Source organism: Frankliniella occidentalis, unplaced genomic scaffold (genome assembly GCF_000697945.3).
Source record: "Frankliniella occidentalis isolate FOCC.00 unplaced genomic scaffold, Focc_3.1 Scaffold15, whole genome shotgun sequence".
NCBI classification, from domain to species: domain Eukaryota; kingdom Metazoa; phylum Arthropoda; class Insecta; order Thysanoptera; family Thripidae; genus Frankliniella; species Frankliniella occidentalis.
In genome coordinates, this window is record NW_026267145.1 from 1912723 (window position 1) to 1931462 (window position 18740).

The 18740-nt window shown below is 51.3% G+C and overlaps 2 protein-coding genes across 10 annotated transcripts in view; one reads left to right on the top strand and one right to left on the bottom strand.

The window, feature by feature from the left end:
* The window catches only part of LOC113209007 (hemicentin-2-like), a 211700-nt gene extending 202476 nt beyond the window's left edge, over positions 1-9224 (top strand). For 4 of the 5 annotated variants that reach the window (XM_052263931.1, XM_052263935.1, XM_052263932.1 and 1 more), the window contains 5 exons: positions 2475-2765; positions 2973-3314; positions 4771-5151; positions 7579-7703; positions 7829-9224. In XM_052263931.1, coding sequence (XP_052119891.1) covers positions 2475-2765; positions 2973-3314; positions 4771-5151; positions 7579-7703; positions 7829-8107 — 1418 coding nt within the window. In that variant the 3' untranslated portion in view covers positions 8108-9224. The remainder of the gene's footprint in view (positions 1-2474; positions 2766-2972; positions 3315-4770; positions 5152-7578; positions 7704-7828) is intronic. The other variant, XM_052263934.1, reaches the window with a different exon arrangement.
* Positions 9225-13255: 4031 nt separating this feature from the next.
* On the bottom strand, positions 13256-16659 carry LOC113209005 (uncharacterized). Of its 5 annotated transcripts, XM_052263956.1 has the most exons (6): positions 16553-16659; positions 14512-16197; positions 14287-14436; positions 14119-14211; positions 13960-14034; positions 13256-13677 (listed from the first exon to the last, which is right to left on the bottom strand). In XM_052263956.1, the coding sequence occupies exons 1-6, from the start codon at positions 16598-16600 to the stop codon at positions 13330-13332; spliced, it is 2400 nt and encodes a 799-aa protein (XP_052119916.1). In that variant the 5' UTR covers positions 16601-16659; the 3' UTR covers positions 13256-13329. The 5 variants fall into 5 exon arrangements, with proteins under 5 accessions (XP_052119916.1, XP_052119915.1, XP_052119914.1 ...); XM_052263955.1 differs by having other exon boundaries at positions 14119-14361; XM_052263954.1 differs by having other exon boundaries at positions 13256-13602; positions 14119-14436.
* Between the last annotated feature and the right edge of the window lie 2081 nt (positions 16660-18740).

An 18740-nucleotide genomic window follows, 5' to 3' on the forward strand; every position in this document is an offset into this window, starting at 1 on the left:
CCAACCTCCCTTTCATCTGGACAGCGTCGGGAGGCTGTCGGAACTGCATATTACGTCATTTCAAAGTAGTTTTCCCAGCTCTTATGTCCGGGAAGAGGATTGCTGTGATACGGCCTCTGGCGCGTGTCACTTGAGAGTTAATCCGTGCTCGTGTCAATGCGTTCGTGTGTGTATGTGTGTGTGTGTTGGTGAGGGAGGAGGGGGCGAGGGCAGTGACTAATTGGTACGTCCGAAGTACCAACCCCAACGAGGCAGCACCGCGAAACTACCACCCCCTTCCTCCCCCCTCACCGACACATACTCCGGCACGCATTGCTCTCGCGCCAAAAGTTTAAACTAGGGGCATAACCATCACTACCGCGGCGTGTGTCGGATAATGCCCCCCTCAGCTCACTCTACCCGCTGCTGCGATATCCGTGCGAAACCCCAAGTCTTCCTGCCAGACGAGACTCACTTTGTCATCGCGTATGAAAGAGACTTCTCGTCCCTAATAAGGAAGTTGATGTTGATTTGCAGAACTCTTTGAGATACATTCTGTAAAGACAGCTCTTCATGTACAGATATACACCATCGCTCTAATGTGGTGATTAAGAGCTGTGGCCCAATCTGGGTGAGGTGCGTTTAGATTGGCTTAGTGGGAAAATATAGACCAGCAGCCTTGAGTCATGGTACAAGGTAAAGCGGCCTTGCTTCATGCGAGCCTTAATACCCTTATCGTTTAATTTAAAGGCGTGCAATAGAAGTGGAACGAAGGTCCTCTCAGGGCGAGGGGACGAGGCCTGCTTGCTGCCCCTCCAAGGAGTTGTTCCTTTGCTGTTGGTCAGGCCCCGCCACGCCACGCTTCGCCCCTTCTCGCGAGATGTTCTAATGATCAACCATTAATTTGCCAGCTCCGCCTGCTTGCCGAATTCAATTTACAAGATGGCTAATCTCGAGTCACGTTCAAAGGTCTAATTATTTTCGTCCACAAGGAGATGCATATCCTGTTCAGTGGCGGGGGCACCACCATCAAGAGCAAAGCACAAAACATCAGCCGATGGTGATTTTCAGCGATAAACCAGATAATTTGAACTGTGCGTCTGATCGCGGCTCAAATTATGCCTGGAGTTGAAAGTTTCGGGTTATTAATACTTTTTCTCCGCTAATTTGCAAAGTTGAATCCCCCTCCCCCCTCCACCCCTCGCTCTCGCTCCCTCCTCTCTGTCGTCTGGGGCCTCCCCTCCCTGCTCAGCGCCACAGGGCCCTCGAGGCCCGTAGGGCAAAGCACCCTTCTGATTTAGTTTGCCGCCCTGGGCTCGGCTCGGCTCGGCTCGGCTCGGCTCGGCTCGCAGCGAGGAAGAAGTGCAAACGGTCGATAAGATGCAACGCTGGTTCAGAACATCCTCCCCGGGCCATCATTCCACATGGGGGGAGTCTCGATTGTCGGGTCCACTTGGCGGTCAGGACCAATTTGACTAGGTTGAGTCACCCCGTGGAGTACACTGGAAAAAGAAAGGTGTGATGTCCTACCGTGTCCTACCTTTCCAGGGGTGTTAAACTCGTTATAGGGGTGTTAAAAGTGTGCATTTTTTGTGTTTTCAAAATGTTTCATGTATGAGTCAACCACTTTAATTTCGGGATGCACCATCGCATTCCCCTAAAATTCAGCGTCGTACAAGCCGCATGTAACAAGCAAATTTAAAAGCAAGTCCAAAAAAAATGCAGTCAATTTATACAATTTTTGAACAGAACACTATCACATGTGGTTCTTTTGACGCAGAATTTTGCGTAGATTTCGGAAGTATGCTTCCTATTTATGAGGAAGTTGCCCAATAAGAGGAACAAGAAGAAGGTAGCACTGAGGAGGTGGCGTGGCGTAGTGCCGTCCCTAAACAAAGCAGAACGCCGGTGGGTGACGCCGGCGACCGTACAGTGTTTTATCGCGAGTGGATGTGTGATCATAAATCAAGTTTTGTAGAATTTGTAAAGAAAAATTGGGTCCATATTAGACCGGCGTAGCAACATAGTGTCAAAAAGTGCTTTCTGCAAAGTTTGGCCTCGGAAAAGTAAGTTTATACAATCTTCTAAACCGTCCCGGTGTCGTTGTTTAGGTTAGTGTACGGACATATTACATTGGTACAATTTTAACTCAATGATAATGACTCAACTGTAATAAACTTTGGTATAGGTGGTACTAAGATGCTAGATCCATAGGCCCGTTCTAAACTGTTTGAAATCTAACGACTCGCATCCTAACCTCTGCTAGACTGTCGCTCATCTTCTGCCTTGTTTAGGGACGGCACTACGCCACGCCACCTCCTCAGTGCTACCTTCTTCTTGTTCCTCTTATCGGGCAACCTCCTCATAGGTGTCAGACCCCAATGTTATTCCATGGGAAGTAAATATTTCGCAAAATACAACTGTAATGCCTTTGGAGCTTTCATGCCTTTTAAAGGTTACGTTCTCTGTCTCACCCTCTCGCCCTCCTGTTGCAGTCGCCCCGGTGTGCAAGACAGACGGCGTGGTGGTGGTGGGCGCCGCGCTGCAGGAGCACCTCCGCGTCCGCTGCCGGGTGGCGGCCGACCCCGCGGACGCCGTCACGTTCTTCTGGCAGTTCAACAACAGCGGCAACACGTACGACGTGCAGGAGTCGCGCCCGGGGCCCATGACGGCCGACCTCGAGTACACGGCGCTGTCGGAGCGGGACTACGGCACCCTGGCCTGCTGGGCCTCCAACGAGGTCGGGCGCCAGCAGGAGCCCTGCATGTTCCGGGTCGTGCAAGCCAGTGAGTGTCACACCCACACGAACAGAATCATTGTACTCCCCCCAAAGCAAATCAGAAAAGAATCAATGAAAGTAGAAAACATTACTCCAAAAAAATCAAGAAAAAAATCAAAGTTGGAAGAAAACAGAAACAACAAAACACAAAAAAACAAAAACTATCAAAAAACATAATTTTTCAAAAAAAAGTAAAAAGCCTTCTCTGTTACAGGCCCGCCCGGCTCGGTGACCAACTGCTCGGTGGTAGTGAGCGGGCAGACGGGCCGCCTGGACGTGGGCTGCCTGCCGGGCCACCCGGGTGGCCTGCCGCAGTGGTTCTCGCTCATCCTGCTGGAGCCGCGCTCGGGCCGCGTGCTCTTCAACTCCACGACGGGCGAGGTGGACGCGGAGCCCACGTGGTCGCTGGACCCCAGCATCCTGGCGGGGCGCGGCCAGGGCGGCCGAGGCCCCGTGTCGCTCGTGGTGCGCGCGCACAACCTCAAGGGCCACAGCGCGCCCGCCGTGCTCGACGACAAGCTGACGCGGGCCGGCCTCAACCGCGACCAGCTGCCGGGTGAGTGCTTGGATTAGGGATGAAAGTGCCCGAAGAAAGCCGGGAGACAACCGGAAAAGGCTGGGGAGAAAAATAAAAAAAAGCTTTTCGCTTTTCTCATTTTTTCCGAAAATTGGAAAAAAATGGTATATCCTGTGTGCTAATTTTTTTCTACATCAAATTTGAAAACTTGGATTGAAATAACTCCTATTAGAAAAAGGGAAATCAGCTTTTAATTTGGCATAGGTCACAGTATTTTTGTTCCTGGTTGGGCGCTCTCTCCTTTCCTGAGCCGCTGGATCGCTCGCTTCCGCCGGCCTCGCCTGCCTCGCCTCTGGGCGGCGCGTCCATGGCAATCGCGATACCAGCGGGCGGCGCGGCGGGCAGACACTCCGGCCGTCAGGGAGCGCGGAATTAAACTCATGAAAAATTGGTAGACTTGTTTGAAGGGCTTGTCTGGCTCCTGGGTGTGGGGCGGGCGGGTGAGCGGGCGTACCGGATCGGGAGGAAATTGGGAAGGAGGCCCGGGGGAGGGCTGTCTGCTATTGACGTTGTATCGAGACAGGTCGTGCAGATGAGCCGGCTTTATTCAATCGATAAATACACAATCGGCAAACTCTTATTAAATCGTCAGCGTGGCGAGGGTGGTAACTGTGGAGCACAAGTAAGAGCCCGGGCGAACACAATATGCAAGTTTAACACCGCCTTGTTTTCAGAGTATTATTGTACAGCTGGAGTGGACTGGTGCGGGGTCCTAACTGCTTCGTCTCGTTTGACTGTCCGATGCGGGCCCAGAGTCCCTCCCCCCACCCCTTGCTCACAGGATGTCCCTGATCGTGGCTCGTGATGAGATGCGACCTCCACGGCGGCAGGGCGGGCGCATCCGCGCATCATACAGCCCCGCCTCAACTTCCACGCTGCCAAATTCGGTTGCGAGTCTCTTAAACATAAATAAGTGTCTTCCCCTTTTGGGGACTTTGTCGGAATCGTAAACGCGAACACAAAAATAGAGCGTGAGACAAAGCGGGATTTTAGTTTTAATTATGTCTTAAAATAAGTAGTTAACGATGTAATGCTGTGAACACCGCGTGCCATTCTGAACTTTAAAATGTGTAAATGATCTTGTTGAAAAAGCTGAAGTGCTTACAGTTTGTTTTTTCTCGAAGGGTTTTTGAGTTCGAAAAAACTTCTTGGTAACAATATGCTGATAGTGGCCTTTGCCATTATTCGCGCAGCGCAGCTTCTGGCTGGACCCGGAGTTAGTAAAACTCCACCGTAACTCTCTCTGCTTTGACGGCACTCCTGTCTGCACCGTCCAGCTCGGTCAGGACAGGCGGGCTATGGGGCGGGGGTAGAGGCCAGCAACCCCGGCCCAGGCTGGCCCAGGCGCACAAGCACTTGCACTGTCCATCTCAACTGCAATCAGCGGGCGAGCCAGTCTACAGCATTTGTCTAATGAAGGTGTCCCTGTTCGCAGAGCTCATCCTGGGCGGGGGCAGCTCCGGGCTGGTGGGGGTCGCCGCCGTGGTGCTGGGCGTGCTGCTGCCGCTCGGGCTGGTGGCGCTGGCCGTCGTGGTGCTCGTGGTGCGGCGGCGCAACGCGCTCGGCGGCGCCCTGGGCCTTCACAACGGCCACCTGGACAAGGTGGGCCACGGCCACAACGGCGCGGGGCTCGCCGGCCACCCGGGCCACCCGGGCCACCCCGGCGTCAAGCACAAGGGCGGCCCGCCGCCCGGCAGGAGGAACTCTTCGCTCGAGATCAACGACGGCGACCAGCGCTACGTCGTGTCGTACACGCTCAAGTCGCAGTCTGACGGCAAGCAGCAGCTGCGGCCGGACATCCTCAACACTCCGAGAGGTACGTACCCCCGAGGTTGCGGCCCGGGTCGGGGCCTTGCCCCGGGCGCACGAGCCCCTTCCACTCAGCCGCTCTCAGCTCCCTGCCCCACACCTGAGCGGGACAACATGCAAGCCTCCGGGCCTCCGACGCGCTCTCTTCCCTCTGCCCTTTCTCTCCTGCTCCACATGTCCCCGGCTGTCCCACTCCCCTCCGTTGGCGCTCGCCCCGTGTCCAGATCTCAAACTTGGAAGGAGGTAGCTGGAAGGCATCCACGATGCGACGATCGCTCCACGAAGACTGGAGAAAAAGTTACTTAGAACACATTGTCAGTGTGCACCTCAGGGTGTGTGTGTGGGGGGGGGGGTACGAGAATGCGCAAAACAAAGCCCTTTTTGTCGAGGTATGTGATGTGGAGTATATGTAGCTGTGCGAATAGAGCTCGGAATAGAGCGCCCTGAAAAGATAATAAGTGGATCAATAAGGGTTCGTCCACGTTGACGAATCCCTCCCCACTAACCCCCACCCCCTCCGTCCGGCAGGCGCGTCCTTCTCTTCCCTGCACTGTGTTCCGTTCCAAGTCCCCCGAGACCCATTTTCATCCGACACCCACTGACCCGGCATCCATCTATCTCTGCACTTTCTCTCTCTTTTCCTCCCCTTCTCGTTCCGCCGCTGCACACTCCCTCTCGCCCCCCACGCCGGCAACAGTGACCACAACCCAGAAAGACGGACCGGTAGAGCTAAGCAGTCGGCTGCGGCCCTCGCTGGGGTGTGGTCAGCGGGGGAGAGGGGGGGGAGGTACCTACCGTGTCCGCGAGATTTTGCGCCGTGAAACTGGGTCTACGGTCGAGGAAAGGAATGAGGGTAGTATGCAAAAGTATGGCACAAAATTATGCTCATCATTTTAGCAATTTATTTGTTTTACCTATTTTATTATTATGCGTCTGAGCGAATATAAAGGGAATAACGCATTTCGGTAAACCTTTACGGTAAAAGTTGCGTCTTGGATTTCAAGCGATCTATACTTGGTTTTCAAGGCAGGTATCTGCTTGAATTCCAAGATATTCTTTTTACCGTGCGGTTCAATGTAGGGGTGGTTAAACCAAAGCCAAAGCGACAATGTGGTTGCAGGTTGGCAAGTAAGTGACTTGCTCAGATACGACCTCACCACCCTCTCCGTACATCGCCCATGCATCGCATCGGACGAAGTCAGCCGGTGTTTGCCTCGGGGTTGGCAGGTTCGCGGTGCGCAGCCAACAGCTATTTAATAAATGTGGCCGTCAGACTCGCTCTCCTCAGCCTGACCCCTCGAGCCGCGGCTGCGGCCCCAGCGCCAGCGCCAGAGACGTGCACTCCGGGAGCCGACGGGAAGCCTGCAGCAAGATGCGGGTGTGCCGGGCGGGGCCGCGGTGTGCCGGGCGGGCTGGAGGGGTTGGAGGGCATGTCCCGGCCCCGGCCCCGGCCAGCGCCCCGGGCAAAGCGGGGAGGAAGGGGGAGGAGGCGTGGCGGCCCACTAATTTGCAGATTATATCAGTCCCCCTTTGTGGGGCTCCCTGCCGGCATGGTGGCGTCCGTTCGGCGTCCACCGTGTGTGTGTGTGCGGGGAGAGGGGGTGGGAGGGTCGCCTGTTGTGTTGGTCTGGTTTCTGTTCCGGAAGAGCAGCCCAGTTCCCAGTTGGAAGGCCTTTGGGTGGCCGCCAGCCGAGCCGCCAGCCCCTGGCTGCCACTGACTTCCTAGCGAAGCAGCGGCAGTCGGTTTGAAAACACACACGCAGTGGTGCTTTCTGACCGCCCTACCACCGCGCCATCGCGCCCAACTGCCACAGCCTGTACTCAACCAAATTTGGCGCAGTGTGTTTTTTATTTATTTTTGTGTTTTGTTTAATTTAAAATGAGGATTCTGCAACACACCTCAGCCGTGTGCTTGCCAGTATTGTAGACTAAAAGGGATTATTGAACGATTATGAAGGCTTCTAAGACATTGTGTAGTTCACGAATGATTCTTGCTCGGTCGGTGTAGACCGACCGTATTCGGTAAGCGAACAGTGCTTTCGTGTCCTTCCTGGTAGTACCTGTGAGCTTCCTGGTTGTCCCTGGTAGGAGGGATAATAGCAAAAGATTTAACCCTATTATAGGGTTGGCCTACGCACCACTCGAGCAGGCGTTATCATAAGCGTAGCGAGAGAACCATCCTAGTCAGAAATGGAAGTCGGTCGACCTCGAACCTTCGTCGACCTTCCTCGTAAACGTTTAGTTTTGGCTGGGTATGCACTTGTTTCGGCATGCGGTACACTCTACTGCGCCTTCAGAACGATCATTGTTCATAACTCCGCGAGACAAGCCCCCTTCCAGCCCACCCAGTCTAACATGGCAGTGAGGAGACGCTACCTACTTTTAATGTCGTGCTTTGAAGCGCTGTCGCTGTAATGCTGTCCTCACTTTTCAGCCGTGGGCGCGGAGCCGCATCCTTCGCGGCCGGACTCGCTGTTCTCGGACGCGGGCACGGGGGCCGTGCTGGCGGAGGGTCACGGCCTGGCGGCTGGCACGCTGGGCAGAAGGACGCTTTCGCCGGTAAGAGACAAACAAACTCAACTGTTGCCCCCTCTGTATTATTTTTCTTCTCTCCCAACATGCCGCGTTATGTCCCGGTTGAGGTTAAGGTACAGTTTGTCGTTAAAAGACATTTCCGCTTTCAGACTTCCCCGGCCGCCGGTGGGCTCTCGCCTCGGCTCTCGCCCGGGCTGATGGGCCGCACGCCGTCCCCGCCGGAGCGAACGCCGCCGCCCGCGCCGTACCAGCCGGGCTCTCTGGGAGGCTCTCTGGGAGGCCCTCTCGGAGGCTCTCTGGGAGGCCCTCTCGGAGGCCCTCTGGGAGGCCCTCTAGGGGCGCCACACCAAACCTTGAACGGCTCGTTGCGACGGAACAAGGGCCTGTTCATCGCCACCAACATTCCTGGACCCGAGAGCTGTGTCTGAACGTGTGTAGGCAAGGACTAACGGACTCTACTAGGGCAGAACTTTTGCCTAGCTCCATATCACACCAGAAACAAAATATAAAGATATCCCACGGTGTCAGCGTAGCATTTCTACTCTGTTAGATGCGCCTCCCATGCAGTGCGTAACGCCAAGTTGTGGGCTCTAAGGTTGTGAACTTCCTAGTCAGTAACGGTATTTTTTTTATAATTATGTTTAAGGTGCTTAGGTAGCTTTTATTTTTAACAATGAACCTGTATTTTGTTGGAAGCTCTGGAAAGAGAAACAGTTTGTAAACATTGTTTTTATCATTCGCGTTAATTCGGGGTTCCGCTTCTGTTTACGCAGATATGTTCTCTTTCAAAAATGTAAGTCAATCGTGCATTTGTTGCAAAGGCGAAAATGACAATTCAACAATTTTATGGTGCCTCCGAAAATAACCAAAAGCAGAATCAGGAGAAAAATAAATTATCTTTCCAGAGGTCAATAATGTACTGTGCATGTAGTTTTCACCAAATCTGAGGCCGTGTTCGGTTGTGTCTTCCATTAGAACACTCATCAACTCTATCAAACAAAGAGCGAAGCCCAACTTGGGCGTGGTGAATATGGCAGTTTATAGTCAAAACATCTTTTCAGAGTGAAATGAGACTTTAGATGAATCTTTTTTCCATTACCATACCGGATGTATCAGCGCGGACGCCGCTGATGCGGGATTGCATACCCTTGCGAGCCGTAGGCGCAATGGCGCCTTACAGGCAGAGCGAGCTAGTAGGCAAACCCGCGTCCGCCCTGATAAACCCGCTACAGGATCTTCACACGATCAGAACTTCCATTCTCTGCCGAGATGCGAATGTAGTTCTGCTACTAAGTTGTAAAATCACATTGACTGGCCATCGATTATGGAGATATCTGATGAGCTCGCTATGTTCACCCCCCTAAAAAGGCACACGCACAAATTTGTAGATTCTTTTTACACAGATAAACTTAAAAAAATGAAAGTAGCAAATGATAATTTTATAACAACTCGTCTAACTGTAAGAAAATATGCTGCCAAGTAAGAATATTGTAAACCGCGTTTTCTTGTAACAAAGGGACTGAAATAAAGAATATTGAATTCTAATACCATTTTGCTGAGCTATTTTGCGAATCTAAATTGGCGCCGGTACACAGGCTTATTTTTCCCTGCCGCATCCCCTGCCCATCCTGCTTCCTCGCCTCGGTTCCACGCTGCGCTGATCGTGGCGTGAGCGCGAGTTCTTAACCGAATGTGTCCTGTATGCATCACAGATCTGTTTGTGTCCTAATCCAGACCAACGCATTAATGACTGTAATTTTATTAAAATGGACTGCTTTTCGTAATCTAGATTGGAAACCTTTGTGCTACAAATAAATCCTTAGAATTGGTAAGGACTATCGGCTTCATAATAAGACTAGGTAGATGTACGCCAGACCACGTCTCGTGTAACACCCGGGTGGAAGGATCTGTAGTTCGAACTACTCTTAATGACTTTAGTTAATATGTATTCATATGTTCAGTTTAAAACTAATACAGAAGAAGTTGAAGTGCGCTTCGGTAATAGATTGAACTATTCCCTATACGTTAGTCTAGACTCCTAAATAAGAACATTTCAAGTGCAGTTTGATTGGTGCAGTCGAACCACAGTTAGACCACAGTTTTCTGTAGTTAAATTATAGTTTAACTACAGAAAACTGTGGTCAAACTATAGTTTGACTCCACGGATTTCGGATGGCTTCGCGATATCTCACGAAACACTGTTACGCTGCGACGCGCCTGGCCTACATCTACCTAGGCCTGCGGCGCTGACACCCGAGTCGGGCAAAGGGCACAGCCGTAAATAGGCCTTCGGCCCCAAAAGTCACTAATCATGTTCCTTGAGGTGCCAGTTTGATTAGTTACTCCTCCGGACACCATAAAATATCTGAGAGTTAACATAAAAATGTTTTGGGGTCATTTCCGTGTGAAAAACGCCCTCTGGCGCCCAAATGGTTAGAGATAGAGCCAAACGGTCAACATTTTGGTGCAGAGGGATCTACTTTGACGAGTTACCTCTAAAAAAGATGTGAAAAAAAATTCTTAAAGAAATATTTCATATGTTTTGGACTTTTTGTTAATGATTTTTTTGACACGTTAATTTTTGAGCCAGAGGGCTAATCAACACAGTTCTTCTTTTTTATGATACAAAGCTACAATAAAAATTAGAGTCTCCTAGCTCAAACCGTTTTCTAGTTATCGTGCGCACAGACAGACAGACAGACAGACAGACAGACAGACAGACAGATAGGCAGACAGACGCGAAACTTTTTGATCATCACTGGAGTAATAGGCTTCGCTAATCGCTCAACCAATAAGACGAAGAGAATCGGCGCTGTTTCTAACATACTCTGGAAACTCAAGGATGAAACGGTCCAACAGTTATAAGTGGAATACCACGAGTTTCACAGTTAAAACTGCAGTACCATACATGTATCACACTTCCAACTAGTACCACACTGTGTCACGCCTAAAAGTGAAGAGTGGTGTAGAACCGGTACTAAAATTTAAAGCGTGATACATGTGTGGTACTATAGTTGGAAGTGGGATGCCTTAAAGCAATAAGAAATAAAGAATCTGAATAAAAATAAGAGGTGAAGCCTTAACAATCGAGTCGAGTAGCCCCCAGGAGTTTGGGAGATCACGGCCCAACTTATGGGGATCCAACCTTCCCAATAGTAAAGTTTATAGGGTTGATGTGAGTCAGAGATATGTTGTTCTGATCAGAGTACTACAACAATGGCTGCGAAACTAATTTTCGAGCAATTATTACCGTTGGAAAGATAACTGAGGTCAAAGTTAAAATGAGCGCTTGCTTCTAAAACGCCTCATGTTGCAGTCTGTGCGTTGGCAAGCCTGCGCATGAGAACGGCATGGTAGAACTGAGGTATATTTCGTACGCGCGAGGAGCGGCGTCGAGTAAATGGGCAAAATGGGAAAAAAAAAAAAAAAAACAAAGGAGGAAAGAAGTTGAAAATTACTTCCCCATGAAAATTAATTGCCAACATAACAAAATCACAAAACAACAGAAACGCACATCGCTTCCGCGACCAGGGATCAGCCTCTTTATGTCTATAACAATGCCTAGTACTCGTGGTATTGCACTTATAACTGTTGGATTGGGGTTCGGATAGTGTTTCTCTGGGTGCGTCGCCCGGGCAGTCCGGGGCCTTTCGGCCAGGCAGGGATTATGTGCAGAGCAGGTCCTAGGCTTCTGCTTACACCCTGGGCGCGTCGGTCGACGTCGGATATCATGTACTGTCCGAGAAGGGATCTCCTCGAGTTGGTTCGGGTTAAGCTGACTGGCCGCCGGGACGTCTATGCAGCACATGCGCCTGGGGGGTAGGCTGTCCCGTTGTGCTCGCAAGCACCACAGGCTTGCCTATGCACCCTCTGCTAGGCGCTTGGCAAGTAAAGCTACAGCACTCTTCTTTGGACGTCCCTTTTTGTGGCAACAATGCCGGCAGTCAGAGTGGTACTACACTTTTAAGCGTGATACATGTGTGGTACTGTAGTTGAAAGTGTGATACATGTATGGTACTATAGTTTTAACTGTAGGGCACAAGCAGGCAAGGACCTGCTCTGCACATAATCCCTGACCAGCCGACAGGCCCTGGCCCAAGTCCCTGCTACCATCAAAAGGAAGAGCGAGGGAGGGGGGGGCACGTTTTCCCCTCTGGTAGAAACACTCTTTAAGGGAAGGGACTGTCTAAAAATAACTCAGACAGATCCATTAATCTCTGTAACTTCCATTTAGTTTGTTTCATGGAAACAATGTTGGTTAGGGCAAGTCCAAAAGCCACTTTTTTCGATTCCGAATGACAACGCCCGTGGCGCGTCGGGTAGGCCTTCCCGCCAAGTGTTTGTCTGGAGATAGTGGCCTACCCTCAGCGCCTGAGCGGCGATACCCCCTGCCAGCCGCCTGCTCTCGTCAACATATGTGGACGCACGGTCGTAGGCCTCTCGGTGATACCGCGTCAGCTGCGAGAGGCCCTAGTTTGCCAGGAGGTGAAAATGCGCAACTTTGCGCAGGTCCACTGTGTTCCCCACACTTCAAAGCATATGTTCCTCAACGAGTCGGTGCTTGGTCGCGTTGAATGCTATTGAAGCGAGTAAAAAAGGGCTGTCATAAGGAAACTTTTAAGCAATTTTCCCTTAATTATCAGCTTTAAATCGAGTCAGGAGCAGCCACTATAGGGCAGGCGAGTAGTTTTATATGTTAAATGCAAGTTCATTAACTCTGGGTAGCGATAGGGAATGCCTGGGGTTAGTTTTAAAACCCGATGTAGAGGTCATTTTAGCGAAGTTTGAAATTGAATAAATTCTTTATTGTTCTATCTTTGCACTGCCATAGCTCCCAAACGAAAGGGCTCAGGTCAAAATTCTCTTAGGGCTTGTTACTTTGGACACTTTTAAACCCATCCGCCTTTTAAGGGTTTTTCCCGCAAAAAGGGGATCGCCGAACCACTGTGACCTGTTCCTTCGTGCGCATGGACAAGGCGAGAGCTTCGAAAAGGCATTGATACCTTTCGTTTTCGCTTCATTTCTTAGCGCTGTTTATCTCTGGTTGATATTCTACCATCGGCGGAAGAAATGAATATTCGTCTATAGACGGTTCTGTGTAAGCTGACTCGCGTCCTGTCTGCTGTAGCTACAATCGTGTACCTACAAACAGGGGCGTACTTTTTAAGGGGACAACCCAGTAAAAACCATCAAAAAATGAATTACTAGCAGATGTTACAAACACTGTAAAAAATACGTACGTCACTTGCGTGTGTAGTTTCCCTTAGAAATTTTATGTAAATTTGGTCAAAGGATGCGACATGGAAAATAACCCATCACCAATCATCCGTCACCTATCACTTGCGATTTCGTGTTTATCCATCGCGAAATCCAATCATAAGGTGTATAGTCACATTTATTGTTTACAAAGAGCTAAGTCTTAACCACAATCCGAGTTGTACGCGTAAGTACACGAAATCGCAGGTGATGGGTGACGGGTGATAGGTGGCGTAGATTGATCCATTGGGGTTCAACCCAAAATCGGGATCCACATTTTAAGCACCCCCCCCCCCAAACACACAAACAATCAAGGCAGCTAATTTTCGAAACAAATTTATTTTCACCATCTCAGGCAAGTTTTCCTAAAAGCCAACTACAAAAAGTAGGCATGTTAAGATACGGTCAAATTCAACACGACTGCTGAATCATCACCAACCAAAGTCTGCAAGACACCCTGCAAAGCCTGCGCTAAAGCAGTAACCGCTGTGGAGTTCGACGACCCATCTGCACTGTCAAGATTAATAGTAACTGATGGTTCAGATTCTACCGCTTCAGAATCGGATGCAGCACTGGTGGACTCACTACTCAAATCGACAGAGATCGTAATTTTAGAGTCAGTGTCATCGTCACTCTCAGCAGCGGCGGTGGTGGTTTCACTGGAAAGCTCGATAGCGATGGCTATGTTGGAGTCATCATCGTCTTCGGTCTCAGCAACGGCGGTGGTGGTCTCACTGGAAACCTCGATAGCGATGGCTACGTTGCTCTCAGCAGCGGCGGTGGTGGTCTCACTGGAAAGCTCGATAGCGATGGCTACCTTAGAGTCATCATCGTCTTCGGTCTCAGCAGCGGCGGTGGTGGTCTCACTGGAAAGCTCGATAGCGATGGCTACGTTAGAGTCAGCATCGTCTTCGGTCTGAGCAGCGGCGGTGGTGGTCTCACTGGAAAGCTCGATAGCGATGGCTACGTTAGAGTCAACGTCATCTTCGGTCTCAGCAGCGGCGGTGGTGGTCTCACTGGAAACCTCGATAGCGATGGCCAAATGCGAGTCAACATCGTCTTCGGCCTCAGCAGCGGCGGTGGTGGTCTCACTGGAAACCTCGATAGCGATGGCTACGTTAGAGTCAACGTCATCTTCGGTCTCAGCAGCGGCCTTGGTAGTCGTGGTGGTCTCACTGGAAACCTCGATAGCGATGGCTACGTTGGAGTCAGCATCGTCTTCGGTCTCAGCAGCGGCGGTGGTGGTCTCACTGGAAAGCTCGATAGCGATGGCTACCTTAGAGTCAGCGTCATCTTCGCTCTCAGCAGCGGCGGTGGTGGTCTCACTGGAAAGCTCGATAGCGATGGCTACGTTAGAGTCAGCGTCATCTTCGCTCTCAGCAGCGGCGGTGGTGGTCTCACTGGAAAGCTCGATAGCGATGGCTACCTTAGAGTCATCATCGTCTTCGGTCTCAGTAGCGGCGGTGGTGGTCTCACTTGAAACCTCGATAGCGATGGCTACCTTAGAGTCAGCGTCATCTACACTCTCAGCAGCGGCGGTGGTGGTCTCACTGGAAAGCTCGATAGCGATGGCTACCTTAGGGTCATCATCGTCTTCGGTCTCAGCAGCGGCGGTGGTGGTCTCACTGGAAAGCTCGATAGCGATGGCCAAATGCGAGTCAGCATCGTCTTCGGTCTCAGCAGCGGCGGTGGTGGTCTCACTGGAAAGCTCGATAGCGATGGCTACGTTGGAGTCAACATCGTCCTCGGTCTCAGCAGCGGCGGTGGTGGTCTCACTGGAAAGCTCGATAGCGATGGCCAAATGTGAGTCAACATCGTCTTCGGTCTTAGCAGCGGTTGTGGTGGTCTCACCGGAAAGCTCGATAGCGATAGCCAAATGTGAGTCAACATCGTCTTCGGTCTCAGCAACGGCGGTGGTGGTCTCACTAGAAACCTCGATAGCGATGGCTACGTTGGAATCAGCTTCGTGTTCGTTCTCAGCAGGGGCGGTGGGTGTCTCAGTATTAATAGTGACGTTGATCTCATTTTCTGTCGCTAGTTCGTCTTCTGCATTTGCGACTGCTGTTTCGATACGTGCGTCTGTAGCATCTTTGCTGTCTTCTGTGTCTTCTACAAGTTTGTCGATTATGTTGTCTGTCAGTTCCTGGACTGTTTCGATAGCAGTTATGCTGTCCTCGATTTCCTGATCAATCTTTTCCTGGGCATCGACAGCAATTTGGAAAGCGGCGTCCACTTCTTTTTCGGCTGCTGCCTTTTCGTCAAGGGCTATTTTAATTTTTGACTCGGAACCTGATTCGACGGCCAGGGAGAGCTGGGCGTCGGCGGCGGCCTCCACCATCTCAGCGGCGTCTAGGGCAATATCCAGGGCCTCGTCAGCTGCATCTTGAGACTTGGAGGCAAGTTTCACTACAGCCTCCAACTCCTTGTCGGCGTCCTCTTTGATGTGGTCGGCGTCGGCCTCGGCGCGGTTGAGGACTGCGTCAAAGACTCCGGAAGCTTCGCGAGCCACGCGGACCGCGACTTCAGCTGCATCCTTTCGTTCCTCCAGTAGGGCCTCCGCGACCAAGATCTCTTGGGCGATGGTCTGGTTGGCCGCCTCCAGTGCGGCTACGGCATTCACAGCAGCTGTGGCGATCACTTCCTTGGCTTTCTTTTCTGCCTCTTGCGCGATCCCGAGCCCTGCCTGCACTGCAGCCGAAGCAGCGGCCTCAGCAACCTCTGCGGCCTTGAGTCCGGCGCTCAGCGCCGTCGCAGCTGCCCTCCTGGCCTCTGACAAGTCCAAGTCGGTATCACCTGCCTGCAGCAGGCTTTCTTCCGCCTTGTTTCTGGCCTCCACGGTGGCGTTGAGGTTCAGCACGACCAAGTCCTCGTTTTGCCCGATGGTCACGGACAAGTCGTCATCGCTGTCATCGTCATCCTGGCCGAAGCCGAACCAGCTGGGCAGTTTGCTGAGGGCCGATGAGGCGGCGCCGAGCGCAGAAGAGAGGGGATTGCTGTGTTCCTCCACCTCTGGTACTGTCACCTTGACGATAGTCGCGCTGTCCTTCTTTTCCTCTTCTTCACCCAGTCCGAACCAGCCCAGTGCGCGCTCGAAGGTTCCCAGTCCCCCACGGATCCCGTCCTGCGCCGCGTGGAGCGCTCTGGAGCTGGCGTCAGCTGCATCGTGCACGGCCTCGGCGGCGTCCTCGGCGACGTCCTTGACCTTTCCGATGAGGTCGTCCACGCCGAAGTTGAACCCAAAGAGGGGTGAGCCTGAGGCAACCTGCACAACACCAACAAAGAAAGGAAGGAAACTGCAGGCTTTGTCCGGGAAATGTAATTGCAGCCGAAGTTCGTCGGTCTATCGCACATTGCACCCAGTGAACCATTAAGTTGATACCACCAAGAGGCGTCGTACGATATAAAATTAAGTTCCTCAAACTGACAACGATCTAGTACCCTCACTTTTATAACTATACATGATCGAACCAATTTAAACAAAGTTAAGATGACTTAATTAATAAGTCAGTGAAGTCAAAATTTCGTCCACACAACTAAAATTTTATAAATTTTGTATTTGGTCCCCTGGACACAGAACGATTTTCTGTGTGTGCATTCGTCTAAGGCCGCGAACTCACCTGCAGTGCGCACAGCGCCAGCAGCGCCACAGACAGAACCCTCGCCATGGTGTTAGACCGCCAAAGACAGTGGCCCGCCACGCTCTGCCCTCGCTTATATCCCCTCGCACACCTTGAGTGAGTTCAGGTGCAGCCCGTGTCAACACTAGCCGCTGCGGCCATCACCAGGCACGCAGCCTGCACACGGGAACTACGCTTCTGAGGACAAGCCCCCCGAGTAGTGTGGAGGCCAGAGGCTACCCCGAACCGAGAGTCAATGCGTGGGTATGTAGAAACAATGGGGAAAAGACTCACTGTTCTGGAAGGGGAGAGACGAGACGAGCTCGGAGACGAGCCGCTCGGCTCCACTGCGAAGGCAATGTCGACTACAAACCTATTGCGTCGTGTTTGTCTTCAAGCCCTGAATATAGTTCCGGCTCGTGCGGTAAGAAATGAACATAGTCACATAGCCACCGTTTGCTTTTGATGTGGTACGTCCACATGTGGTATCGTCCAGAAAGTACGTTCGTTCTCTTATGTTCATTCTGAAAATTACAGGAGCTCAGCGCCTGCAAGACTCGGGATAGGCTACCCGCTGTGCGCACGTGCATTGCAGGCAAGATTTTGCCTACCCACCAGGCGCTATAAAGGCTGGCATTGGCGGAACTTAGCAGGTTTAGAACGGCGAATGACGGACGCACTTACTCCTGGATGATCCCTAAGGTGGCCCTCTGATGGTGCAAACCACTAATAACTTCTGAGCTTTTACATTTAACGTTACAGCAGACCTGGTTTTTGTCGGGAAATAAAACGGGCTAAAATGATAGGGTGTACTACTCTCAGGGCCACCTTTACTTTTCTATTCGTTTACATTCGTGAAGCCAATCTTCAATGTCATCACGATCACAACGATCACCGCGCCGCCTTGTTTGCGTCAGTCTGTTTGAGCAACAGCTCTGCGCCAGGAGCGCAAACACCTCTTTATTGTAATTGTAGTAATGTCGCACGTCATGAGCATCGGGATTAGAATGTAGCTTAGACTCACCGGTTGAGGATTATACTAATGTTTGAGAACGAAACTGTCACAGTGAGATATGGTCGATACCATGGATGATAATATCGATACCGGTGGGCACAAAATGACATCATTTCGATGATCGAAATCGCCAACGTTTCGATTAACTACTTACGACTATTGCATTAACTACCTCTGGCGGATCTAACCTAAACCAACTTAGTGGAGACACTGACATACCTTTTGACTAAACATAAAGAATGTATAGGTAACTTTAAGGTGTCAGCTTGCTTACTCTCGATAACGACAGAGAACCAAGCGGAGACCAGAAAACAATTTATTTGGCGCTGGGGGAATGGTGTTCGAGTGAGTGCCTGGCTGGCTGAGGTTCGGGCCAGGCCCTTACCCTAACTTACTAACAATACTGCGCCAGGCAGGCAGGGCAGGCCCCGTCCCTGCACAACAATAGTAGGCCACCGACGCCGGCCGCTCTGTCCGCGCCTTATGCCCTCCTCAACGCCGCTAGAACGCCGAATTACAAAATAGCGAGTAACAAGCAGCCATATATACAAATGACAGCTAAATATAATGGAAAATTAGAAAACAGACCTATTCCAAAATTTGTATCATCTGCTTCTGCTTTCAAGATCGATTATCGGTTGAGATTTTTAGCAGATGATACCTTAAAAAAACTTTTGACTAAACGTAAAGAATGTATAAGTAAATTTAAGGTGTCAGCTAGCTTTTACTCTCGATAAGGACAGAGAACCAGGCGCACACGCCCCTTTTGTAGTTAAACAGTTGTAGCTACAGACAGTCGACTTGACCGCATGCAGCTTCATCCGAACCAAAATTGTCGGCCCTAAGATCAACTCCCGGGCGGGGCAAATTTTTTCTTTGTCGCTTTTTGTCTCCCATTCGGCATGACCGCGCTCAGACCTCGGTCCCGTAGGAGCAAGCTGGTAGCCGAGCGTGTTAAAGCGTGATCGTAGGCAGATCGTGCGGGTGGTCGGTAGTTCGAATCCCATCCGCGGTCATTTTTCCTGCTCTGCTGGCCAAGAGTGTCTTCGGGCGTCGATTACAGCTTAGATCAAGATGCCGCTGAAAGTAGTACTCTGTATTGTTCCGTCGTGGCCAAGTCGGTAGCGTCCCGGCCCGGTATGAATCTGATCGCTGGTTCGAATCTCGGCCCGG